Genomic DNA, 27,959 nt, shown 5'->3' with positions numbered 1-27,959 from the left:
AATTGTGGCCTTTCGGAAGGTAATCCTTGAGGATAACACCATGATCATCCCAAAATACGGATAGCATCACCTCCTTGGCAGACACTTTGACCTTTGCCTTTTTAGGGGGGGGGGGGGATTACAATGCTTCCACTGTTTTGAACTTTCTTTGCTTTCAGGAACAAAGTGATGAACACATGTCTCATCCATTGTCACAAGTCTGGAGAAGAACATGCATTTGTTTGGGAGCTTTGCCTTGCAGAAAGAGGAATCGGATCACAGCTCTGTATTCCAATTTGTCCATTGTTGCACCTTCATTCATTGAAACACCCAGAAAGGAAACCGTAATTATTCAACTGCAGTCATATTTGGCACATAACATACACAAGGTTGTACCTATTCAACTTACACAAGTTTGTATATATACAGGGTGACTGGTAATTAGATGTATTCCCTGAAAGGGGTTAAAGTAGAGACAATTTGCAATAAACTTGACATATGATACCCTGTCCGAAAATTAGTAGTTTTCGAGATAATCGAATTTCAATTGTTTTTTTTTTTTAAAAATGACAGTTTTTCACATAAAAAGATGAATTGAGAAACTGTTCATTGTATGGAACTTATTTCAGCATTTTCTGATAGCTAACAAATAAGTGGTTCGTTTTAAAAAAAAAGGTTTTTCCCAAATAACAATCACATGTAAGTAACGGGTGGGTCTGAACTTACAAGTGATGATAAAAATATGCACTCTTAGTTTACTTGGCAACGTATTAATAACAAAAATGGTATGACACAAAGCATACAAATTACTTAAATTACTTTCTTGTGACATCTGCTATCCAACAAGGTACAAATGTTGCTGACATTCACATTTGTGTACAAGAATACTTCATTCATCTTCATGTGAATGGAATCAATGAACAATACAATTAAAGAACATTACAAGTCTTGCTCAAAGTAGGCACCTCCGTTACGAATGCAGGCACGCAGATTTTTACAGACATTTAGTCTCTTAACTTGTGATGTGATGGTGTCCTTGATGTGTTGACCAGCTGTTGAGATCCTCTCCCTGAGCTCTTCTTGCGAGTTTACCGGTGTCTTGTAAACTAAGTCTTTCATGTGGCTCCAAATGTAAAAGTCGCAAGGCATCAAATCGATCGGGGGATCGAGCTGGGCAGCCATCATGCTAGTAAATCATGTCACGTCTTGTAACTATAGGCACATCCTCCAACAACATTGCCATCCCGTTCCTCAAAAAATGTTCATAAGTTATGTCATTTAAGATTTGGGGCAGGAAAAATGGCTCGATCAAATGAATGTTGATGACGCCCATCCATACTTCTGCCTGGGCATGCGACAGTGGCTGGATGAAAATTACCCAAAGAAATGGATTGGCCGAGGCGGCTCGATTCCCTGGCCGGCTCGATCCCCTGATTTGAAGCCTTGCGACTTTTACATTTGGAGCCACATGACAAGACACCGGTAAACTCGCAAGAACTACTCAAGCAGAGGACCTTAACAGCTAGTCAACACATCAAGGACACCATCACATTACCAGTTACGTCCGTAAAACCCTGCGTGCCTGCATTCGTAATGGAGATGCCTACTTTGATCAAGACGTGTAATGTTCTTTAATTGTATTGTTCATTGATTCCATTCACATGAAGATGAATGAAGTATTATTTCTTGTACACAAATGTGAATGTTAGCAACATTTGTACCTTGCTGGATAGCAGATGTCACAAGGAAGTAATTTAAGTAATTTGTATGCTTTGTGTCATACCATTTTTGTTATTAATACCTTGCCAAGTAAACTAAGAGTGCATTTTTTTATCATCACTTGTAAGTTATCATCACTTGTATTGTTATTTGGGAAAAACTTTCTTTTAAAACGAACCACTTATTTGTTAGCTATCAGAAAATGCTGAAATAAGTTCCATACAATGAGCAGTTTTTTCTCAATTCATCTTTTTATGTGGAAAACTGTCATTTTTTAAAAAAAAAAAAACATTTGAAATTCGATTATCTCGAAAACTACTAATTTTCAGACGGGGTATCATATGGTCAAATTTATTGCAAATTGTCTCTACTTTAACCCCTTTCAGGGAATACATCTAATTACCAGTCACCCTGTATATATGCATATACAAAGAATAAAAAAATATCGATAAGGAAATTCCACACAGAATTTTCAAAAATGGGAAAAGAAAACACAAACTATCTTGATTGATTAATTGATTTGTCCACTTTATGCACAGAGAGGCTAATCGAGACTGAACCTACAGTTTAAAGTAGGATCCGAACCACCATGTGCCTCCACCAGAAATCAAATCGAGGACCCCTTGATTACAAGGCAACAATGCAACCACTGCACCATCAGGGAGGCCAAAAAATATCTAAACTTAGACACACACATACACACATATGCACACATACATACATTGCACAAGTGTCTCATTTAAGAAATGTTCTGAAAATAATGCAGTTTAGTGTCATGACTAGAGAAGGATTTCTAGTTCTGTATCTATTATTTTCTTGCGCATAACTTTAAAAAGGAACTTTTATCAAGAATGGGCCTTAATTTCGACCACGAAGGTGGTCATTATTATTATTATTTCCGGGATTATATAGAATCATTCGTGGATTATTGTTTGATATAGAAATATACACATAGAATTACTCATTGTCATTATTATGTATTTGTGAAACTTTGGTGCTTATTATTTTGATATACTGAGTAATCCGGTATAATTTTTCACTATTTTTTAACAGTAAGTGTAAATGCAGTCTAAGGTAATATTTCAAATGTTAATTTTTCGATCTAATGTCGAATTCAAAATATTAATCTGCTTTTTTTCCTTAAGAAAATGTTTATGATCTATATTATCACTAGACCTCGGATTTTTAGGTTCTAAAAAGTGTGATTTTAGGTTTCTAAAATAGGCTCTAAACATCCTAAAATAGGTTCTAAAAATCTAAAGTTAAACTCGAAAAATCTTGAAGTAGGTTCATAAAAACTTAAAATAGTTTTTAAAAAAACTTAAAACAGTTAAAAATTCCTGAAAAATGCTGATTAGGTATAGTCACCGGCAATGGAAATGGGACACCTATATCCTGAAATACGCACTATCTTGCATAACGTTATGTGTACAGATTAGAAATATGTGTGTTGCCTAACCCTACGGCGATGACAGAACTTACCATTGGAAATATGCTATTAAAATCCACTCTTCGCCATGTAGTTAGGCAAAAATCTTTTTTCATGTTACCCACAGTCAAACTCGGCAATATTGTCTGTGAGGACCATCTTATATGATGAAAATAATATTTCAACAGAAACATAGTCATGGTGCAAACACAGACCACTTTTAATTGTACAGGTATCAGTGGCACCACACATTTTCCTTTGATTACAACTTTGAAAAATCACCATGGACTTGGAGGACGTTCGTCATTGAATATTATTGTGACCAAACAAAGCAAATGCCTGTGTGACAAAAATCCTGTAAAACTTTTAAAAATATATAAAAAAATTGTAAAAAGGCTTGATTTAAGCGTATATATATATCTAAAATAGGTTCTAACAAGCAAAATAGGTTTTTAGGCACTATAAAACTTCATCAGTTGTTGCATTTTTTAACAAAGTGCTGACAACTTATTATTTCTTACATACCTGTAATGGAAAAAATAGGTTAAAAACGTAAAATCTGAGGTCTAATTATCACAGATCTTGTTAACAACAATGGGAAGATCTAATTTGTTCCTTCTTTTCTTTCATGCGTTCAGTAAATTCAATAAGGTTGAAATTACAATTAGAAATGGTTTGGGTTTAGTCCTTATTAAGAGAGTTGAATTTTTGCCCTTGTACAAATTTATTTCGCTTTGCTGCAACGTTACAGAAATTAAGTTTTTGATATTGAGATTCTATAGACCATTGTGGTTGATTAGTTTTTGGAAAGGTCGCAAGATGCGCTGAGCAAATTATGTCATTCTATGACAGGTGAGCATCAACAAGAGGGTATATAAGTAGATGCAAAGCTCAATCTACAAGCATTCCACCAGCGTTGGCTCTACAATAAACATTTCCAAGAACCCTTGGGAATAAAGAACATATATTTGCCATGTAAATTTATACTTCGAAGTTTATCATGATGTGAGACAACAGGTGAGGATCGGCCGAAATCCTTTGAGGTTAATGAGGCCTGCCTAATTGACATGCATTTGTCACTGTTGACCCACATGTTTTCGTTCTTATGTACAAATGTTATAATTTCAAACTTCGAACTGTATTTTGGCCTTCATCAAAATTTATTTCACAACTTACACATGAACATGGGCAAGGAAGCTAACTCAAGAGACATGCAATGTGTTCCCATGTCTCACAGTATTTTGCTGTAATAGACAATGTTATCACTAGCAACTGTCCATGAAAATCTTAGCCTAATAATGTTTTTCAGTACCAAGGAAGCAGTAGAGTTCATAACCTTCATCTCTCCATAAACCTTGACCATACAGAAATCTTAGCGTTGTCGCCCTGTAATCAAGGGATCCCGGGTTTGATACCCGGTAGAGGCACAAGTGGTTCGGATCCCACTTTAAACTGTAGGTCCAGTCCCGATTAGCCTTACTGTGCATAAAGTGGACTTAAAACACCAACTCAACAACATACAGAAATCAAGCCATGATGCATTTTGTTGCAATACTGTAGGAAGGGGCAGTGGCGTATGCTGAGACCAAGACCAGGGCTATCTCCAAATATAGTAGTGTTTGAATTTTAAATGAAAATCTCTCCGGCAAAAAAAGGGGGACTCTTCTGCATTCATTTTGGATTTTCTTTTTTTTGTTTACATCGAAATCTTGCCATTAAAAACCATAGTAGGCAATGGACTAGGGATGGGTCGATATGAAATTTTGGCCGATACCGATAAAGTACCGATATAAAATTTACTGATACCGATAACCGATATTCTACCGATTCGATATAAAATCAGAAATGGTCCTTGAAGAACCTGAAAGGTTCACTGACATCTTTAATAAATGTGTGTTTCAAGGTGACTGCAGTGCAAGATAAATTGCATATTTAGACATTTTCTTTTTTAGAAAGTATGGCATGGATATTATCCCTAAAAATTACAACAAAATGGCAGAATTTTGCACTAAATTATCACATAATAATCGATATATCGGATCGGTAAAATAATCGGTAATTTTACCGATAAACCGATATGCCTATATCGGCCGATACCGATAGAGTACCGATTAATCGGTCCCATCCCTACAATGGACATAAACTATTTCATGCTTATTTATAACGAGGAGCGGTCTATAACATGCAATATGTAGGACCTACATGTGAGTATGAAATAATAATTAACTTCTTACCTTACTTGAAGGTAAACTCCATTCTTCTCTCCTTTTGTGTGAATTTTTTGGTCACTTTATCGAAGAATGTGTCCTCACTTGAATTTCTCAGGCTGATTAGAACACCTTTCTCAATAGACATTATAGCTAAATTACTAAGACGGGCTTTTGTCCCTGTTTTGCTCTGAGATATGTTTTAATTCTCCTTAGAGAAGAAAAACTCCTTTCGACGGTTGCAGTTGTTGATGGAAATATCAATTTTAGTTCTGCTAGTTTGTACACTTCACTAAACACTATGTCCAAATTATTGAGCATCATGTCATTCGTAATTTCATTCACTGATTTATTCTTGTACTCATCCAGAGAATAAAGCACACTTATTTCATTTTTGAGGCGGACTCTATCAAAATTTGAGGCATACTGTTCTCTCAGTTCTGCCAAAAGAGTTTGAGGGAACATTTCACAAAATGTATGAAATTTGTCTGAATCCAACAAAGACACAAATTTTAGATCGTTTTGAGATTCAAATCTGAATTTTATCTGATACAACATTGTATCCAGAATCTCGTTGAAAATGCACTGGTATTTGGAACGGTCATCATTGCCCTGTCTTCTTGGCCTTCGTACATATTCACTATCTTCATCTTCAGCATTACTAGCAGCCTCCGTCCATGCAAGATCAAACCCTTGCCCTACTTTTCTGCAATGTGTCATAGAATTCATTGACTTTGTTCGTACAGTAAGAAATGTCCATGCATTTACTTTGCAATATGTCAAACAGAACATTGGAAAATGCAAATATTTTGCTGAATACAATGAGAAGAAATCTAGTGTCAAACTTGCACAGAAAACAAACAAAGCCTAGTGCAATATTCACCTCGTCACTTGTCCAGTCACCATCTTCATCTACCACTGCTGCAAAGAACTTGATAAGGTGTCCTCTATATTGCTTTACAGTATTTATAAGCCTTGATGAGAAATTCCACCTTGTTGGTGCCACTCCCGGCAGTTTCTTTTCCATGAAGTTTTTTAGAGCTGTTGTGCAGACCGCAGAGTGTGAAAGAAGGTAGGAATTCCTGACAAAGAGGTGAAGAATCGTCTACATTCTGATATAATGTTTGTAGACTTTGACAAGACCAAATTTAGCCTGTGACTGTAGCAAGGAATGAACATTGCTGAGGGATACTTATTCTTTACCAAGGCCTGAAGTCCAGACACATGACCGGCTATACCAGCTGCTCCATCAAATGTTTGCGCCAGAAGTTTCTTCGAACAATTCAAATAATCTACAACCTTGGTGACATGTTGGAACAATCCTTGTGCTGTTTGGTCTGAACTGACGTCAGTGTAATGCAAAAATCGTTCCTGACAGTTTCCCTCATTATCCACAAATCGTATGACTGTTGATAACTGACTTTTATTAGTTACGTCAGTTGTCTCGTCAAGTAATATTGCAACGAATGTTGCATTTGATATTTCTGATTTGATATGATCTGTAATTACACTAGCTACTGCATTAATTAAATCATTTTGTATTCTCAGTGACGTTCCTCTAAACACGGTTGCGGTCTTTAAATGGTTAGCTATTGTCTGATCATATGTTGCAAAAAATTCCAAAAGTTCTATGTACGTGCCTTTATTTGTTGAGTCCCCAGACTCATTGTGGCCCCTAAATGCACATTCTTGCTTCCCCAGAAATGCTTTGCATCAATTAATCTTCTTATAATAATTCTGTTTTCCTTCACTTTTTATGCAAACTGTCGGCAATCTTCTTTTGTAAATTCAAGGAATGATCAATTCTTTGAGAACCGAATGTCTGTAAGTTACTGAATGCACGTATATGACTAAGTGATTTTTGCTGTTTATCACAAGCAGTTACCAAATAGTTTAAATTACTAAATCCTGTTGTATTCCAAGGACTTTTGTCGGTAGAAAAAAGCAATGCCCAGCAATACAACTTATTAAGTGCACTCGACCCAGTCAACCAAAGATATTTTTGGTAGCTGGTCTCGTGAAAATGCCTAATATATACCTTATTTTTGTCTTTCTGCACGACTGTAAGGTCCTAAGAGGCCTACCTGTCTCTATTATTTGCATCCTATCCTCGTAAGGAAGGCGTGAGAATGGCGTCTTCGAGACATGTTCGGTGATTAAATCCATTTTCACATGCACACAGAACAAAAACACAGAACAACACAACACATGTCAAAAACACAGCACAACAAAAGGGCCTCGGTCACTGAATTTTTTTAAAAAAGGATTCCCATCCATGAACACGCTACGCGGGTGACACAAAGAACTCGGATCTCGGACACAACAAGTTTGACCATATATCCCTTCCCTTTGCGGAAGCTACCACTGACCCGCGTGGTTGAAAACATGTATGGTGAATGGTTGATATGACAACATGGATTGTTTATGTTGCCAAACGTATTTCTGTGGGATGACTCGGGCCGAAACCCCCACCGCGAGGGCGAAGGTTTTGACATTTTGACAGCGGGGGGGTTTGGCTTGAAACAGAAGTAAACAGGAAGGCAATATGGCTGACGCCATCAGAATGTATATAGCTGCGACCACAGTCGAATTTCAAGGAGAAGCAGAGTGCCAACTTCAGGGGTAAATCACTAAATTTGGTGGATTTATAATGCTTGTATGTGACGAAATTCATGGAACTGGAAGAGAGACTGGCAATGCTCGAAGGGATGGAGGGGGGGGGAGGTGATGTAATTTTCATGAGGCATCCCCCTAGCTTGAATAATTTGCATTGGCACCCCCGCCTATAATTTTTTCCCAGCGATTTATCAAATTTCGTATTACCATTGTTGGCAACAGTGAGTATCGGCAGGATGCAGCGAAGCCTTTACTCTCCAGGGCTTGGGGTTGGAAGCCAGCACCAGGAACGACCAGCACAAATACGTCATGGGTTGAAAGCACCGCCTGTTTATTTATTTATTTATTTATTTATACATACTCCCCATAACAGAGCTATTGCTCCACTTACAACGGGGGCTTACAAGTAAATAAACTATGGTACATAATATCCATATACATAAACATATATTAACATATACATAAACATAAATATTAACATATACAAACACATAAACCAATTGCATATACACAAATAATTAAATGATATTAATGCCTATTTTCAGTTTGTGTTATATTATATTGTATTATAAAATTATATTTAGCATTGATAAAATAACTTGAAATATAGAATTACAATTTTTTAAACAAAATACTAATTAAGAATAAAATTGTTTAATGACAGATAAATATTTCTTGTAGGACATAGCAAAATCAATATTAACATTATTTTGTATTAGTACATTATGAGCTTTACATATTTGAACCATTACTGAATTCTGATGTACAATATTTTTAGAATTAACGAAAGAAAATGGCAAATAAGAACGAAGCGTTCTAGGTTTAATTGTGAATCCTATCAACTGAAGACAATCTTGAGCATCAATTAAGTTATTTATAAATTTATAAAGTAAAATATGTTTGGCTAGTTCTCTTCTTGATTGTAATGAAGAGAACCCAAATTCAGATAAAATAGTATTATAGGATATTCTTTCTAAATATGAAGATCTTTTAAATTTTTTGTAATATAAATATCTTACGAACTTATTCTGAACATTTTCAATTAAATCACGGTAGCATTGAAAATAAGGATCCCAGATGACACTAACATACTCTAACTTACTTCTTAATATCGAATTGTATATTGAAGCAATAGCTTGAATATTATTAATTTCTCTGGTAGTTCTAAATATAAAGCCTAAAATTCTAAATGCATCCGATACTAATGTTTGTACGTGCTCTCTGTAAGTAAGCCTTGAGTCGAGTAAAAGTCCCAAATCCTTTATAAGTTTAACTCTATTTAAAACTATTCCATTCATAGTATAGTTATGAGTATAAGATAAGTTATGTCTGCTAAACGTAATAGTTCTGCATTTACTTATATTAAAATCTAACTTATTGGTGACACTCCACTGAAAGCAGTTGTTTATATCTTTCTGTAATTGCGCTAAATCACTTATATTTGTAATGGATTTAAATATTTTTAGGTCATCAGCATAAAGCAGATAATTAGAATTTTTTATAACAGAGGATAAATCATTAATAAATATTATAAAAAGTAAGGGACCCAAGTTTGAGCCTTGCGGAACACCAGATGTAACATAATATAAAGGGGATGATTCAAAATTGTAGGTGACATAAAATTTCCTATTTTTTAAATACGATGCTATTAATTTTAACAGTGGAAACGAAAAACCGAAATTTGCTAACTTATATATTAATATATCATGATCTAACTTATCAAAAGCTTTAGCAAAATCTGTATAAATAGTATCAACAGAGTAACCATTATTAAATGAGTCTGCCAAAAATTGGGTAAATGAGATAAGATTAGTTAAGGTTGATCTTTTGGATATAAAACCATGCTGATGGTGAGTTATATACGGTTTAACATGATAACAAATTCTATTATATAAAATGTGTTCAAAAATTTTTGCTGGTGTTGAAATTAAAGATATAGGCCTATAATTGATGATTTCATTGGCGTTACCAGATTTTGGTATAGGAGTTACTTTACTTATTTTCCACCTATCGGGGAAAATTTGGGTGGTTATAATCAAATTAAATATGGTGCATAGAGGAAACAATAAGCAATCAGTACATCCTTTAAATATGTAAACTGGTATACTATCTGGACCACTAGCTTTCTTCGATTTCAGTTTTCTAATAGAAGTTTCACATTCAGATTCTGTAATACTATCTAATACTAATGGTTGATTTACTATCATAGGTACTTCACTAGGAATTGAGTAAGTTGGAATAGAATCATTAAAAACGCTCTTAAAGAATTGCGCAAAACCATTAGCTATATCTTTGTTATTGTCAAGTAATACTCCATTATAGGTTAAACTACACTGATTATTAGTTGATTTCTTTTTACCCTTAATATAACTCCAAAAAGACCTAGGATTATTTTTTATGGATTCTTCAGAATTCTTTATGTAAATCTTGTAAGCTTTAGTTATCATAGATTTTGATTTTCTGCGTAATTCAACAAATTTCTTCTGGTTATATTCTGACAATTTACGTCTATGTCTATAATATTCTTTATATTTAAGTAATCTTATAATATCCAGTGTAAACCAAGGCGGGTAAGATTTTCTCTTATTACGCTTCCTTATGGGTACATTATTACGAATAATTTTATCTAAAATTTCATAAAAGTAGTCCAATGCTACGTTGGGATTCTTAAATAATGTTAAAGGATTCCAATCAGTTTGATTAAGATTTCTATATATATTGAAAAAATCGGCATTACGGTAATCATATGTATAAATAGAACGTGACTTAACATTATGAATAGTTTTGTCATAAAAGCGGTTGACTTGAAGTAATAAGGGAGGATGATGAGCATCAGGGCTTAGAAGAGGGAAGGAGTTATGATTAACCACGACATTGTTAGACAAGTTGGTCAGTACCAAATCCAACGTTTTTCCGTTGTTATTTTTTACATTATTTATGCTTTGTAATTCCAGTAAACTTAAAAATCTAAATAATGTTAAGGAAAGAGGACAACCATTTTCTAAATCGTAATTAGAATCTACAATTTCTGGAATATTAAAATCTCCTACAATAATCAGACCACAAGAATGTATATTACATAGCTCTTCCATTCTGGCAAAAAACATATTGTAAATTTGTAATTTAGTATTAGGTGGGAAATAAACTGTAACCACTATAATGGAAGAAACACTAGTTATTATCTTAACACAAACAATCTGAATATTTTCTATAGTTATTTCAATGTTCTTGGTCCTCAAAGTACTCTTTACTGCAATTAATGCGCCACCACCTCTTCTATGTAACCGATCTTGCCTAAATACAGCATAGCGAGTATCAATAAATTCACAGTTGTTAATAACATTGGAAAGCCAAGTTTCTGTAAAAACAATTACATCATAGTTTTCATTTAGAATACTTAGATATACATCATTAAGCTTAGTATTAATACCTCTTACATTTTGATAGTATAAATTCAATTCATTATGTGATTCATTATAATCCGTGACTCAACTCACCATGATTACATAATATTTTGTATATCTGTTTCAGTTTTTATTACAAAAACTTGCCTGTCATTTGGGGTCTTTCTTAAACGAATAGAGCCAGAACTATCAATCCAAAGATAGGCATAGTTTTTTTCTCTTTGTAATTTCCTAGCTTGTCCGAAAATGGTTTTCCTATATGGAGTAAGGCTATGATTGATATATATTGGCTGATTATTCGTAAACCCCAGATGATTTGTATTTAAATTTCTTTTTACCTTGCGTTTTTCAATCATTTTATCCTTATCCACTCTTCTTACAAACTTTACAATTATACCCGGAGAATTATGATTGCTAGAATTCTTAAGCCTATGACATACATCTATCATTTCCTCTTTAATTTCCAAATCAAGGGCCCTACCAACATCCATAACAGTTTGATAAACATTTTCGTTAGATTTTCCTGGAATACCAATAATTTCCAATGCATTCCTTCTGCTATATTGCTCCAATTCATCAAGTTGAACTTTAGTGTTTTTTAATTCTTGTTTCAACTCGGTATTCTCCTTTTTCAGTTCTTCGATGTGGGCGAGGCAGGCATTGATTTTGTCCGACTGGGATTTTATTAGATTAGAATTATCATCCATTTTTACATGTAACAGTTCTAATGATTTACCAAGTTCAATTTCCGTCTCCTTAGTTGTTTTTTTAACATTAATAAGTTCTTCCTTTAACTCTTTCACGGAATCAAAAATGTTTTGCAAAGAGGGAACACCTTCTACTAAAGGTTCTTCAGAATGCATAGATCGTCTTTTTTTAGAGTTGCATGATTTACACCTCCATGGTCGATTTTCAGATTTATAAAACTCCAGATCGGTTTCATTAATGTTCACACATTTAATATGCCATAGCTTGGAACAGTCAGTACATACTATTTTGGCGTTAACATCATTCCGAGAAACTGGTTTATTACACTCACCACAATTGCTCATTCTTTACGTTAGAACAAACACACAAACACACAGCACAGTAAATGTCTATATGGACAGCAACTGAGCACCCACTAAAGCACAAGAAGGTGATAGTCTGTGAACTCCGATGCAGATGAATTGGCAACACTGATAACAAGTGAATGTTTGTTTATCAAGACAGTTTAACGAAAAGATCAAGTTTTACGTTCATAACTCATTGAATATGCACTTATATTGACTTTTAAGTAAATGTCAATAAACTTAGTATACTTACATAACAAGTCTCAGCAATATATAGTCTTCAGTTGCCTGTTGTAGTATTAAAATAGAATTTCATCGGAGCACACACCTTACTCACTTATCACATACTCGCCATGATACTCGCACCTGTTGGTTGAAATACCTCAAACGAAGAAGCCTGGCGATAAATAAAGACGACCATACACTAGCGCTTTCCCCCATGGTCGTTACGTGAGAATGAAGCATCAGTTAAATTTGCTAGTCTATTATTTCCTGTATTTTAATATGGGCTTTGGCAATAGCCTAGGTAGCCTAGAATATACACGCCTGGGAAGGGGCATGTATGCAACTTTTTATATGTTATTTGGTCCTCCGGGACAAAAGCAACTTGGTTCTCTTCCCTGGTACGGCTTTCTCCTGGGGACATATATGCACCAACTTCACGCACATTCATTCAAAATTTCTCTTATGACATGCAGGAAATTCAGGTTCTGGTTCATCGAATTCATTAAGACAGTTGAGTTATAAAATTCAGAAATGGGAGATTCTGTATTTTAAATAAAGACATTTCTGGTCTGTACACTATAACTAAATGTAATATACATTTGTATGTTTGGAAAATAAACAATCTGAATAAAAAAAATGAAGTAAAAGAAAGGTCAAAGTAACTTCCAAGAGGATGCAGTTATTTATTATTTAATGTAAAAGGCCATACATCAACAACACCTACCTCCCTGAAGGTCCCCATAGCTTAGTCACCACCTGTACCTGCGAGGGGTCAGAGTATGCCATCTAGCCATCTGAGTTTTAGCCGAGGCAGAATAAAACATCAATTTCTTGGAAGTCAAAGCTAGTTTGGGATCATTATATTTGGCAGCTGTAAAAGGAGGTATATACCAGGTATCCAAAAAAGTTTGTGCCACTGGAACGAAAAGTGAAAGTCAAACGGCATGTGTTGGCAACCCTGTCTGGATGACGTCAAAGTTTACATTCCCGGCAACCGTCAGTCAGTGCAGAGTTGGGAGGCATGTCGATCGCATAGACAGCAGGTCTGTAGGAACTACAATCCTGAAGGTAATATGTCAGTGTCAAAGGACGTTTTACGGCCGTGTTTACTGCATGAGTTCAAATTGGGCAGCAATGCTGGTCGAAAGATCTGCTCCGCGTTTGGAGAGGCATCAGTGAGTGAGCACACACTGTGAAAGTGATTCAGTCGATTTGCATCAGGCGATGAGAGCCTCCAGGACAATCCTCGAGCTGGATGCCTCGCCACTATCAATGAAGCCATACTGAAGGAGACCATCGACCGTGATCCACAGCAAACGTGCAAAGAACTTGCACAAGGGTTTGGAGTGTCGGAGGAAACCATTCGATTGCGTAAGCACAACCTTGGGAAGACTAGGAAGCTCAGTAAGCGGGTTCTTCAAGTTTTGTCCGAGGAATACAAATGCCAGCGGCTCACCATTTGCGCATCGTTGCTGTCAAGCCACAAGAAAGCACCATTCCTGGACCAGATATTGACAAAGGACGAGAAATGGGTGTTATACAGTAACCGCGAAAGAAAACATCATTGGTCGTCCCCTGGTTCTGTTGCATTGACCCCCAAAGAAAACATTTATCAACAGAAGGTACTGCTCTGTGTTTGGTGGAGCAGCGCTGGTGTTGTGTACTTTGAATTGCTAGAGCATGGCAAAACCATCACATCCGAGGTGTACTCGTCCCAGTTGCAAAGGGTTGCAGCTGCACTGTGTCCGAAGCGGCCAGCACTATAATGCAGAAGGCCTTAGAAAGAGCGTTTCGCGGGCTAACAGCAGCCGTCGCTCGCACACTATTGCCGATACTCTCGTGTCGTCTGCTCCTCAGCCGAACAAACAGGCCGAGGTAGCAAGAGGCAGAGGTCATTCACCCTTCCAGCGAAGGTGCAGCGAGAGCTAGCTGTGGCAACCGAGCTCGCTCATTCGCGGACCTGATTGGTTCTCGCAGACACACCCCCATATTGTTGTCTGCTGTAAGCCCGCGAAGCCAACTTTCTAAGGCCTTCTGCATTATAGTCAACAGGAAAGGAGTGATTCTTCTTCAAGACAACGCTAGACCTCATACGGCGAAAGCGACCAAGGAGGTAATCAACACACTTGGTTGGGAAATTTTACTTCATCCTCCTTACTCCCTGGACATTGCCCCATCCGACTATCACTTGTTTTTGGCCATGGATAACCATTTGCGTGAACAACAGTTCTGATACCGTGTGATGTCACGCAGGTCATAGGACAATTTTTTTGCTTCTAGGGACCAGAACTTTTACAAACGCGGGATTTATAAGCTTGTATCTCATTGGGAACATGTAATTGAAGCTGAAGGAGCTTATTTTGCTGAATAAAACACATTTGCCAGAAATTACAATCTATTTATTTCTCACTGCAAAATACGGCATGAACTTTTTTGGATACCTGGTATGTAGATATAAATGCATCTATAAAGCTAAGGTCAACCCTCATACGTGAATAAGTGTGAATAAGGGCTAAATGAGAAGATGGGAAGAGCAGCACCAAGATGTGTAAGAGAAAAAGTTGACAGTAGCATAAAGATGCCAGTCATGTCGTCATTGTTGCCTCACTAAGTATCTGCCATGCGACCGAAGACAGGTTGCTCATTGTCTCGACATTTCAGTATTTTTATTAATTGTCTGCTGCTTGATTGATATCACAAGTTTCCTTTTCTCATTACAATGTTTGAAACCCTTGAATGAATCCTTGAAGACCTTGAACAAGGCAACAAGATTATCACTATGACGTTATAAATACGGAGAAGTGGGTACTAGTTTCTCCGTATTTATATACTACCGCGTCTCTCTTTTCCCAATTATGAATATGATGTTATGTTGTGAAAAGCTGGAATTTATTAACATATGTTGCATGTTACTTGGTCACAAATCAATTGCAATAATTTTCAACATTTACAATTCACACCCTCTGGGAGGGAGATATTTACAGTTTATTCTTGTTAGCCCCACTGAAATTATGTTTCAGAATTTCAACGTGAGTATACATGTAAGTTTGAATTACAATGGTTCAATTGTTTAAATGTTTATGAATTTTAAAACACACTACCTAGCTGTGCTATATTACAATCATATTACAATATAAATATAAAATATACACAAAAATACTTACTGCTTCAAAAAGTCTCTTCCTTGCTTTGAAACACATACGGTAACAAGTGGGAAAAAATTTTGCCTGTGACCATGAGACATAAAATTGCATCCTTGTTCTTCCAAATATCCTTCACGTATTAACAACCTCCCTAGAAGAATAAGGTAAATACTCTTTGATAGTAAGCAGACAAAACTTAACATTATTTTAACACATTCTCTAAGTCAGTAGTTCCCAACCTTTTTCAGTTGCGGAGCCCTTTTTTTTAATCAATTTCTATGGTGGAGCCCCTTAGGCCTACCGTACCCTATGTCTCACAGGTTAATGGTGTTTAGAAGTAATGTTATGGAGCGGAGGAAGAGGGGGTTGATAGTAAGGGAATGTAAAGTAATGAGATATCTAAACAACTGCACAATGTCCATGTAATAAAATTACATTTTAAAAAAATGGAGCTTTTGAGCAGCTTCTGTATTTTGTTTAGCTAAGCGGAGAATCCTGCTTCACAGAGATATGTAGTTATGAAAGGCAGCAATACTGATTTTGCTCTCTCAGACAAGATTTTGAATTCATCTTGTAAATGCAGCCAAAACTCGGGTAGACTTTGGTTTTGAAATGCGATTTTTAGTTCTCTGTGAGATGTCAAATCTATGAGGACCTCAATTCCGCTGAGTTTAAGCTGGGTGGTGTTTTTGTTCACGCTGAACACATTCAGTACCATTTAAAGTCATAAAGCACCTTCTCTTCAGATGTTGGAAAATAATGTTCAAACGAGTCTTTCAAAGCTTCGAGATGTGCCTGAATATTTTTCTGCATTTTTTCTTGAACCTTGATGTTATTTTCATTCAAGAAGCTTTTTGTAAGACGGAAGCAATCGATATCTTCCTTTTCTATGCACTCCAATACATAAGTTTCCTCTTAAAACAAGACACACTGGCGTTTGCATAAAAAATTATGGCAGTTTTTCCTTACAATGACAAGATTAATTTTGTTCATTTTTCATAAATGTCTGCCAATTACACCAGTTTGCACACCCAGTCTTCATCATTTAAAACAGTCGCCAATAGAGCATTATGGTCCATCAAAAATGCTGCTACCTCTGCACGCAGTTCCATCAAACGTGTCAATGCTTTTCCCTGAGACAACCACCTTACTTTAGTGTTGCAGCAGGGAGGACTGATGGTGGCTTCCAATATCTCAAAGGTCAGAAGGCATTCTTCTCGAGGCTGGCGCATGTCTCGTGGCTAGCACCCTGCTCACTCTTGTTGTCTGTCCATCTAGCTCTCGTGGTACAATAATTTTGTAGCTTGTGCAGCAGAATGACCAAGTGTCATCTGCTAGAGGAGGCGCGAAATTCAACTTGGCAAATTTCCGTTCAGAATGTAATTTCCAGTTTTCTCATTTTGATTCTACTCTTTTTTTCTTAATCTTTAATTTCATTCAATTTTTATTTATTTTCCTGAAGCAGCCGTGGAGCACAGGTTGGGAACCGCTGCTCTAAGTTATATTGCACTGTTAAAAAATCAAGACACTGGTAGTTCTGGAAACAAAAGGACAACATAATAAACAGGCTTCTGGTACAATATCTTGTAAATTTAAACCTAAATGCTTTGCATTACTTTTTAAATGGTACGTAAATTCTTCTCAAATTAGATGCTAATAAAGCAAAGAAAGACTCTCATATATTTCAATACAAACACTACAATGTTTAGTATACTCCATTATATTAGATTTCAAATACAAATAGAGGATCACTGATTTTCCATTTTTTGGGGAACCATGATAAAATCTGGGAAATTTTTTTTTCCATTTTTTTCCATTGGGACTTTGATGATTGAATGCATAATGGAACAGGATGTAAAATATGGGAACTTAAAATCATAGATGCAATATATTGAAAAATAATCTGTAATGTACTGTAAAATTCTGCTATTTTATTACTATTTGTATGAACATAAACATAAATTGCATGCCATATGTTTTGTAATGGTGTCAAAATCAGACCCCAAATATTTTCATAAGTAGATCCAGTCAAGACAACTGAATGAAGGTCAAATTTCATATTTCGACTAAAGATAACACTTCAAAACAAAATTATAAGTTTTATGTAACTTCTAAGGCAGGCTAAAAAAATACATTGGCATGTTGCATAATTAAATACATTAATTAAGGAGGGTATGAACAATTTGTGTGTTCTTGAAGGAACATTTGCAATTCTATATCAGATGAGAAGAAATTCAGTTATCAGCACAATTTTATATTGGTACTTATTTTATCAGTGTTATAAATAGGGCTCGGAAGTTCATGACCTAAGAAAATCTCAAAAATGACCTACGGAATAACCTTAATATTTTTAAAAAATTACATAAAAATAATTTTTGTTCTTAAAGTGAAAGCTTGGATTATTTTCATAAATTACAAGTGTAGTTGAATAATTCGATAAAACCTGTTGTTTGGTGGTTTAAATTACAAAAGCAAAGGAAAATAACTTATTATTAAGTGCTAATGCCGTTTTCTTAATTTTTACTTCAAGGTTAGACATCCAATACACAGCAAGGTTTTTCTGTATGTCTTTCACCTTCCTTGAGAGTAGGCCTTGCACAATACAGTAGTCAGTTTGCACTTGAAAATATAGTTGTCCTTCGTGTGCATCAGATTATCATTTTTTAATAAAATAATACGGGAAATATTTCCTATGCAGACAGCTGCATTCAAACAAGAAAGACGGACCTGAATTGTGCAATTATTGTATTGTGGCGATGCTACCACTGCACCATCAAGGAGGCCCACTTTTTTGTTTGTTTTGAAGAACGTATACAGAACTGGTTGCTTCACTTTAGATGCCAAAGGAAAGGAGGAGGGATCCACTTCCACCCTTGCCTGGAATCTGCCCGATGCACAGACAAGCAAGAAAATTGTGGGCGAAACAATTAGCATTGACCACCCCTTCCTGGCAGAAAAAGATGGAGAAGGCATTCAGCCAACAGAATACTTTTTTGGCATATTTTATGACACCGGCACAGTTGGGAAACATATGAAGTGGGAAACGGGAGTTAAGACATGCGTAAGATCGAGGTAAAATTTTGCATAAACCTACATGACAACGCGTTAAGCGAGTTGACGATCTTTAGTTGTCTTATGTGGCTTTGATTATCTGTAACAGTTTCCATTTTTCAGGAAGTGCTACAGGGCACAAACAACACACTTTGAAAGAAAGTGGTTACCGGAAGTTGTCGGCTACCAGGCCATGAGTTGCTCGCTCACGGGATACTGCTGAATCTTGAACTCAAGAGTTAGACAGATGGGCAAAACTCCCAGCTGCCACGTGTCTTTATTTTGGAACATTCCTGCGATGTTATCTCACATTTATCATCTGGCACTTGTGAATATTTCCAAGGTGGTGCATTCAGCGGTGAAAGAGCTTAACCTGCCATTCACATCGACAAAGAATGCAAGTCCAGCAGGCATTTCAGGCTGCTGCTTCCCCAGAGTTGTCAGCAGCTCTTAGAATAAGGAAACATGTCAAGGTCAATTTAAAATAACATCCAAGCTCTCTCCACATTCGATCTTCTCTTGTTGACTTATGTAGGTGTCTACTTCGAATTAAGTGAAAGCAGTTTTCCCGTAGGGTCTTGAAAACAACTTCATATTAAAAATTATCCGTATTTTGATTTATCCATATCGAAATACATTAAAAATCTTATCTTTTCGGCTGGGGAATAGGAAGAACTTCGGATTAAAGAGTACTTTGTATTAATGAGGTTTTCCTGTACATTGTACAGTAAGACACTACATTTTATGGCTCACCCTGTACATGCCACATTTTAAACTACTTTCATGGAGTAAAAAGTAGCTAAGTAAGAGTTCTGACTAGTGGACACCCACATAATGAAATTAATAAAAATATAATATTGTCAATGCAATTGCTTTACCTAATCCTTTCCACCACTGCTCTGGTTTCTCTTTGCCTTTGCCATGCAGCTCATGATTCCACAGATTATCCCGAACCTTATTGGATTTTGAACCACGAAGGAAGAGAACAGGCACATTCAAACCAAATCTCCCACCAAGAATTTCTACAGCTTCCAAAAGGAGAACAGCATCACGTGTGAAATCATATGTTCCATCTGGTAGTTGGTCTTTGAATGTTTCCTTGTCTCCTGACGAACGAGCTCTGAAAAAAAAATGACGTTACTAATTAAGGTTGAAATCTACAGGCACCTTTAATTCAAACTGGACTCAATGATCCTCTTATAACTAATACTTTTGCAGATTTGCCAATAAGAAATTATTAGTAACATCAAGGTAGTACTTACTTGAAAATTATCAATACATTTAGTTGTCTGGGCTCAATGAAAATGTAATCTACTTTGATAAGCTTACTTTTCATTTTTCCGCATAGATTTTGCTCGATTCTGCCACCCATCTGGTGGCTTCGTCAGGCATGTAATGTCTTGCTGCGGGCGGCGTGGTTCCTTCTTCTTCCGCTTGTGCTCATGGCGGCGTTGGTTGATGCAATTGTAATATAATTAAGCCTTGTTTCCATATTAAAACCAATAAGTTGCTGACCAAGGCAGTTTATTAAGATAAAAACACTTAACACGTAACGTTTCGACCCTGTAGCAGGGTCTTCCTCAGACGAAGAACTAAACTAAAATGATGAAATAAACTACACACAGAAAGATTACATACACATAGCAGGGTCACAAGCCACACAACAACAAATCAAGTTGACAGTCCTTATCTAGGAAGATTTCTACAAAGGAATTAAACATATCACCTACTGACAGTTGTTGACTAATGGGTAGGGGCATGCATATTTCGTTTTTGACGAAAAAACGAAATGTGAAAAAACACATTGTAGTGTTAATTTTTCATGTTTTTGAAAGGTGTGAGATGCATTTTGTGACCATGTTTTGTCACGAAATAATGCGAAATGAACTGCAAAAAGCGAAATTAACTCTTAAACACGAAATTTACCGTTTATATACCGACGCGACACTTTCTGAAGTCTGAAGTATCCTGTGAGTTATGCAATTCACGGAAAATTGATTAATTCTGCTGTAAATATTTGAGAAGCAAAAATAAACCCCTTTACACAGGAATAAACTTAATACTCTGGTAACTTCATAAATGTGCTATTAGAAGGGATAAGTTTATTTTGTGTAATAAGTGCACTTAGGATTATATTCACAATTTTAAAACCAAATATGTTAAAAATAAATGGAGAAAATACTTTAAATCCAAAATATAAGCATAAAAAATTAATTTAAATATGTAATTTTATATAGCACTTTTCATGTGATTATTCACCGCTATAACACCGAAATTTCATTTTATTTACCGCTTTTGAACCCGAAATCGACTCTGTTTTGTACCGAAATTTTGCTTTTTTAATTACCAAAAATATGTGCCTCTACTAATGGGTCTACTACACTGACAGGTGATTGGCAGGTCAAGATTAGCAAGAGTCTAAGAACCACCTGCTCACCACTCCCCCACCCCTCCTGCCTTTTTGGTTATGGATGAATACCTCCTCCTCTGGTCTTCTTCTTTTCTCTTCTTTCTTCCTTCTTCAAGACAGACACAACATCAACAGAAGAAGGAAAGAGATAAAAGAGAGAGGACTGGAAGAGAAGGAAGAAAAAGAAAAAGAGAGATGGTTTGGTATAAGAAGTATGGGCGATGCCACAGAGAAGATATGCAAAGTGCTGAGGAAAGTGGGTATAAGAACTTACAGGAAGGGAGGACGCACTATTTAAAGTATAGCCAGCAAGAAGAAGGAAGAAAAGAGAGAGGAGGAAGAGGAAGGGGTTATCTACGAGGTGAAGTGCAGAGGATGTGAAAGTGTATATATAGGGGAAACGAAGAAGAGACTTAAAGACAGGTTAAAGCAACACATGGATGATGTGAGATTGAAGAGAGACAGGAATGCCATATTCAAACACACTAGAGAAACAGGACATGAAGTTGAATGGGATTCGGCTAGGCGAATAGGAAAAGAGAAGAGAGAACTAGTGAGAAAATGGAAGGAGGCCAAAGAAATAGAAAAGAAAGGAGAAGACATCATGAATTGAAATGGAGGGCTCAAGATAAACAAGGAATGGAAGAGTGTGTTAGAGAAAGTTGAAATGATGAAAAAAAAAAAAAATATGAAGAAGGAAGAAAGAAGAGAAAAGAAGAAGACCAGAGGAGGAGGTATTCATCCATAACCAAAAAGGCAGGAGGGGTGGGGGAGTGGTGAGCAGGTGGTTCTTAGACTCTTGCTAATCTTGACCTGCCAATCACCTGTCAGTGTAGTAGACCCATTAGTCAACAACTGTCAGTAGGTGATATGTTTAATTCCTTTGTAGAAATCTTCCTAGATAAGGACTGTCAACTTGATTTGTTGTTGTGTGGCTTGTGACCCTGCTATGTGTATGTAATCTTTCTGTGTGTAGTTTATTTCATCATTTTAGTTTAGTTCTTCGTCTGAGGAAGACCCTGCTACAGGGTCGAAACGTTACGTGTTAAGTGTTTTTATCTTAATAAACTGCCTTGGTCAGCAACTTATTGGTTTTGGTTGATGCAGTCCTGTCACTTTATCTCGTTCTCGTGTGGGTGTAGTGCTTCCTTCTTTTACCATGCATCGGGGTTTTGGCACTGTACGCGACTGTCCTCTGTCTCGTCGTCTGCTTTCATGGAACGGCGCTTGTTCGCATGCGCAGGTTGGGTGGGTGTGCATATTCCTGATAGCGGGAAGCCAGGTTTTATTGAGGGCCCCGGGGTTAGTGTTGAGGTTGGCAGGACTGCGTCAACTAGCACCACCACGAGCACAAGCGGAAGAAGAAGGAACCATGCCGCCTGCAGCAAGACAGTACATACCTGACGAAGCCACCAGACGGGTGGCAAAATCTATCACGAGCAAAATCTACGCGGAAAAATGAAAAGTAAGCTTATCAGAGTAAATTACCTATCTCCGCGTGACCACCAAACAGATATCTTTAGATACAATGTCAATAAAAATGGTTAACTTAGTGCAGCACCTGAATGTGATCAGATGTCGTAGAAAAAGACAATGCTTATTTAAAATGGACTGATTCCTCCTGTCAATGATGATGCAAACAAGAATTTTGTGAACTACTGGATTGAACCATTCAAGTTTATAATATATTAATATGTTACTTACAATACACCGTATCATAGTGCATTTGAAATTATGTAGTATTTTATTCATGATTGGGAAAAGAGAGACGCGGTAGTATATAAATACGGAGAAACTAGTACTCACTTTTATCCGCGAAGCTGTTTTTTCTTCTTTTTCGATTAATTTCAGTGGCCACTGCCACCATCCTCGTTGGACCTTGCTGCGCTGTTGCTTGGCGTGCATCTTTTGTTCGTAGTTCTCTGGCTGCCGTTAGGTGCGCTGCTAGGTGCGCCGTGCATCTTGGTGCGTCGTCTGCTATTTCCGGGCACGCCAAGCAACAGCGCAGCAAGTTCCAACGAGGATGGTGGCAGTGGCCACTGAAATTAATCGAAAAAGAAGAAAAAACAGCTTCGCGGATAAAAGTGAGTACTAGTTTCTCCGTATTTAGTATTTTATATTAAATATTTCAACATTTATTCTGATTAGTTCATATGGTTAACTTTATTGTAAAACTTTCTTCATACTTTAAGTGAGAATTTCCCCCAGCACATTCATTTTAGAAAATTTCAAATACTTCTAGGCTAAGATATTCAAAATAAGTTTTTATTGTACATCTAGAAACTACAACTCAAAATTAGATCCATAGCATTCTACAATGTTACACACCTCCTGCAGTTATCACAACACATTTCCCCTTTTGCCTGTGACACTGAGCTAGGTTTTCCTTCAAAGTGTGAGAGTATGATCCTTCTCCTGCATTCCCTCGACTGTAAGTACTTTTCCATTTTGTACATCATTTCTTCCTTGTGCTTTCGAAACTGTGATGACTGTACAGATGAAAGGAAATGTCTGTAATAATATAATATTATAAATAAATTTCATATCGATAAATTCAAAACTTTTATAGCATCAGTACATTTTTCTAGGGACAAGCCTGTAATTTTAGTGCAAAAATATACCAACTTGTTATTTTTTTTTTATGAAACATGTAAAGGTATAATTAACATACAGAGTTTTCTAAAGTAAATGTATGAACACAGTTTCTAACGCAAAAGCATTGGAGTCACCTAGTTATGTACATGATTAAGGAAGTGAATATACCAGCCAGGTTGTTCATATCAGACTAATGGTACATCAGTTATCAATAAATTTTACATCAGTAAATTAGCAAAAAAAAATCATGTCAGTTTATCCATACATTTTTCATAATAATACATAATAAAATCTTGGCAATCTCAATCATATAAAATATCTAGCATACTTGGTTAAAAACAATTTCTTGTCTTGAATGTTTGATAATTTTAAAATGTTTGTACTCACTTACTTGTGTATTGTAAAATCCGCAGAAGAGTAGAAGACGGCACATAAAGCTGGTAAACCATCTCGACCAGCTCTTCCTATTTCCTGATAATATGATTCAATATCGCGAGGAGCTCCATAATGGATAATGCATCTCACATCTAAAATACACAAAACAGATATTAAAAAAATATTTATATTATCTTACTGTAATAAAATGTACTGATAAAATATACCACCCGAAAATAAGCCACATTTTATTATCTAAATTTCAACTGTGAAAAGTTAAGGTGCTGCTTATGTTTGCATCCTTGTAAAAAAAGGTAAAGGTAAAGTGCTCCCCTGTGCTTAGCAGCATGCCATGAAGGCATATAGGGGGTGTGGGGGTAACGCCCCACACTTTCTTGATCCGGTCATGAGTGGGGGTGATATGATCAGCATCACGCCCCTGACTGCCTTTACCCCCCAGGGTTTCGACGCTGTCATTCGATGCTGGGTGGGCGCCGGGGCCGCTTCCGTTAAAAAAGTTTCCGGATTTGAACCGGTGTATTTTGCTATAGACGGTGTTAAAGGCGGAGCTACTGTGGAGCATGCGCACTCGTCTGGTCCCCCTCGAACATCCGGTTACGCTTCATGTGCTATGGACGTTAATATGAAAGAGCAAGGTGGAGATTCTTTTACAAGGAAATAGGGTGTCAACTGTGTAGGATAGGGTTTCACAGTTCGATCGGGAACAAATTTATTGAGTCAAGTATCACTTCGTAGGTTTCCGAAGGACGTAGAGAGACGAAACCTGTTGATACAAGCAGAACAAAGAAAGGATTGGTACCCGGAAAGTATTTGTACGACTTGCATTTTGTTAAGCATGTTGATCGTTTATCTGTGTATTGTGTTGTGGTGAAAAGCACGCCTCTTAGTGAGGTTTCAAACCGAAGCGACACGCGACAGCAGTAGTTCGTACCGAAGTGACAAGCGACACAGGCCCATTTAGTCTATAAATAAGCATTTACCGCTCATGGGAAATCAAGTCTCAGGCGGCACAATACAAGCCATTGGGAATCTGAGCGACACGTGCAGCTTGTTTATCGCTTCGGTTCGAAAAATGTCATTGATTACTGAGGATTCACTTTTAAGTGGCACGGAGATTACACCCCGAAGCGACAAGCAACAGCCCCTTTACTCTAAAGGAAACAATTCACCTTGCATACGAGTACAACAGACCGAGGAGACACGATGCATGGTGCTGACAAAACAACAGTCCAGTCCAAGCGACACGTGCATTTTCTCGTGATGAATTGATTCGAAAGGAAGCTTTCAGACTGCAGCGATACGTGTTTCTTGGAAACCAACATTCAAAAATAAAAAACACCTTCCGAATTAAAGCGACACGACAAATTGGAGGTGTCGCTTGTCGCTCGGACTGACCCGTTTTATCAATACCGTGCATTGTGTTGCCCCGGCCTGTTATTTGCGCAAGCATGGTTGGTGAATGGTTTGCTTTAGATCCAATGCTTCTGTACGAAATCCCGATATCGCTTGTCGCTTCAGTCTGAAAACTCCCTTGTTGTTTGAAGTATATTCGTTCAAGTGAAAGTAGCATGCCATATCATAGTTTTTCCCTAAATCCCTCAGGCGGAAAGGCGACGTTGAAAGCACATATATTTACTTTAGCATTTGGTTATGTGTCATTACTTCTGCAGATTTGTTGGCAAAGATTCACTTAAGCTTTACTTTATTTTAATTTACTCTACTTTACTTTATAATATAATAATATCACTAGTTTTATACAATTATCTTTCCCTCACTTTTCCATTTACAAAATAATTGAATATATCTAAACTTTTTTACGTTCTGAATTCGTTGTGTGTGTATATGACACACTTGTATGTAGTATGCTATACAACTGGCGGCCACAAAGACACGTCATATTTTAATAATCTGTTCTGCAGTTGATCATCCGACGGATTCTAGACGTCCACTCCTTCATAGTAGAACTTTAACAAATACCTTTCTTGACTATCGTCGCACAACTGATGAAAACAATCGCCCATTTCTTACTTCGTATGCAGGTGAATCTGCACTGGCAACAACAGGGACTGGCCTAAACTGGAAGTTCCGGGGGGACCGGTCAAGACCTCACCAATGTTTATGTTTACATTTTTAACACGGTCTATATTTAATCATGTTGTACGATGTTTAAAAATGGTGCTGACAGTGAGTAGGGAAGTGAAAATGTGTTAGGTACCTAACAACACTGTGCTGGTATACTCCATGTGAAGAAAAATGTTTACGTACTTGTTACTGCTGAAGTTAATAATGATGATTCCTTGCCTAACAAGAAAATAAATGTTGACATGTCCTTCCCGGACGTATGAACAGACTGTTGAAGTAAACCATCCCGCCTGGTATATATGAATCTTGTAGCTGGAAGTTACGAGATTAATGGAAGTGATGAGAGAAAGATTGTGCTATTACTGTGATTTATTTTTGTGAGTTTCGTTATGATGTAAAACTTTGGTTCTTTTTAAATTGCATAATGAAGATAAATAGATTCTGAATTCATATGTTAAAACGTAAGTTCTGTGTTTTTGTGTCTATTTACTGCAAATCTTAATGATTTCCCGTGCCCTGGGAGGTATCACGTGTATACCAATATACAGTCTCATGTTGCTCATTCTCAATTTGTATTGAGATAAATATATTCTTATGACTATTAATATCCTATGGTTGAACCTGGCACGACCGTGTCAATAATTTGGTGCACAGAACGTGGTGCCACGAACACATTGTGCATTAGCTACGTTAATCTTTGGTAACGTGTTTTAGATTTGCAGTTGACTCAGAACTTTTGATGCGCAACAATGGAAAAGAAAATATTAAGAAGTGGAAGCAAAGCTTCATGTGTTGATGAAAGCACAGTTCATGTGTTTTGCTGTGAGACTACATCAAGGCTTGATGATACGTTTGTTTGCACTGAGTGTCACAATACTTTTCATTTGAATTGTGCAAAGCTAAAGTCACCAAAGGAAAGTAATTCTCCTGGTGAATTAATATGCCTCGCATGCAAAGAAAAACTTGCAGTTCCTGTTGTTCCTGTTACTGCTGATTTTCTCGCGTCATTGCAGCGAATGCTGGAGGCTAATTCCCGAAACCTGGAAACTAGAATCCAGAAAAAAAATGGCAGAAAATTCTAGTAATCTCGAACTTAGAATCCAGGAAAGGATTACGGAAAATGCTAATAATGTAGAATCTAGAATGCAGGAACATTCTGATAGCTTGGAGGCTAAGTTACACGAGAGCTCTAGGAGGTTAGAGGATAAGCTCCAGGAAAATATGAATATCTTGGAGCATAGTTTACAACTAAAACTAGAAGAAAGTAGTAGAACTCTTGAGTGCTGGCTAGAAGCAAGGATGGAGGAAAAACTGTCCCAGAGTTGTTCACAACTCGCTGCGTCCAATTCAGAGATGGGACGGAGGATCGAACTGACTCTGCAAATGTCTGAGGGACAGCAGAAATTGAACAAAAGCCTTGAAATTGAGATGATGAGCTTACGTCAAGCGTGTCAGTCAAATTCTCAGCGGCTGGAATCTAAACTCCATGAAACAGTTGTTCTGTTGAGGGAAGAAGCTGAGCAGACCAAGGAGGACTTCCGAAAGGAAATCACTGAAACGCAGAGTGACTTCAGGGAAGAAATGTCCAGAGAGTTGGACAACCAGGTGACCAGTATGGCATATCAGCTGAGAGAAAACCTGAATTTGCGAG

General features: G+C 36.9%; 1 protein-coding gene across 2 annotated transcripts in view; it reads right to left on the bottom strand.

The window, feature by feature from the left end:
* Positions 1-27,959, bottom strand: part of LOC145986353 (bifunctional 3'-5' exonuclease/ATP-dependent helicase WRN-like) — an 81,936-nt gene that overhangs the window by 24,067 nt on the left and 29,910 nt on the right. For both annotated transcript variants that reach the window (XM_083120229.1, XM_083120230.1), the window contains exons 10-13: positions 24,222-24,357; positions 23,564-23,746; positions 19,704-19,945; positions 15,796-15,925 (exon numbers count right to left, since the gene is read on the bottom strand). In XM_083120229.1, coding sequence (XP_082976355.1) covers positions 15,796-15,925; positions 19,704-19,945; positions 23,564-23,746; positions 24,222-24,357 — 691 coding nt within the window. The remainder of the gene's footprint in view (positions 1-15,795; positions 15,926-19,703; positions 19,946-23,563; positions 23,747-24,221; positions 24,358-27,959) is intronic.

This window comes from Lepisma saccharinum, chromosome 4 (assembly GCF_977018435.1).
Source record: "Lepisma saccharinum chromosome 4, izLepSacc3.1, whole genome shotgun sequence".
NCBI classification, from domain to species: domain Eukaryota; kingdom Metazoa; phylum Arthropoda; class Insecta; order Zygentoma; family Lepismatidae; genus Lepisma; species Lepisma saccharinum.
The sequence above is the reverse complement of the archived record's forward strand: the minus strand, read 5'-3'. Positions and strand labels throughout refer to the sequence as shown.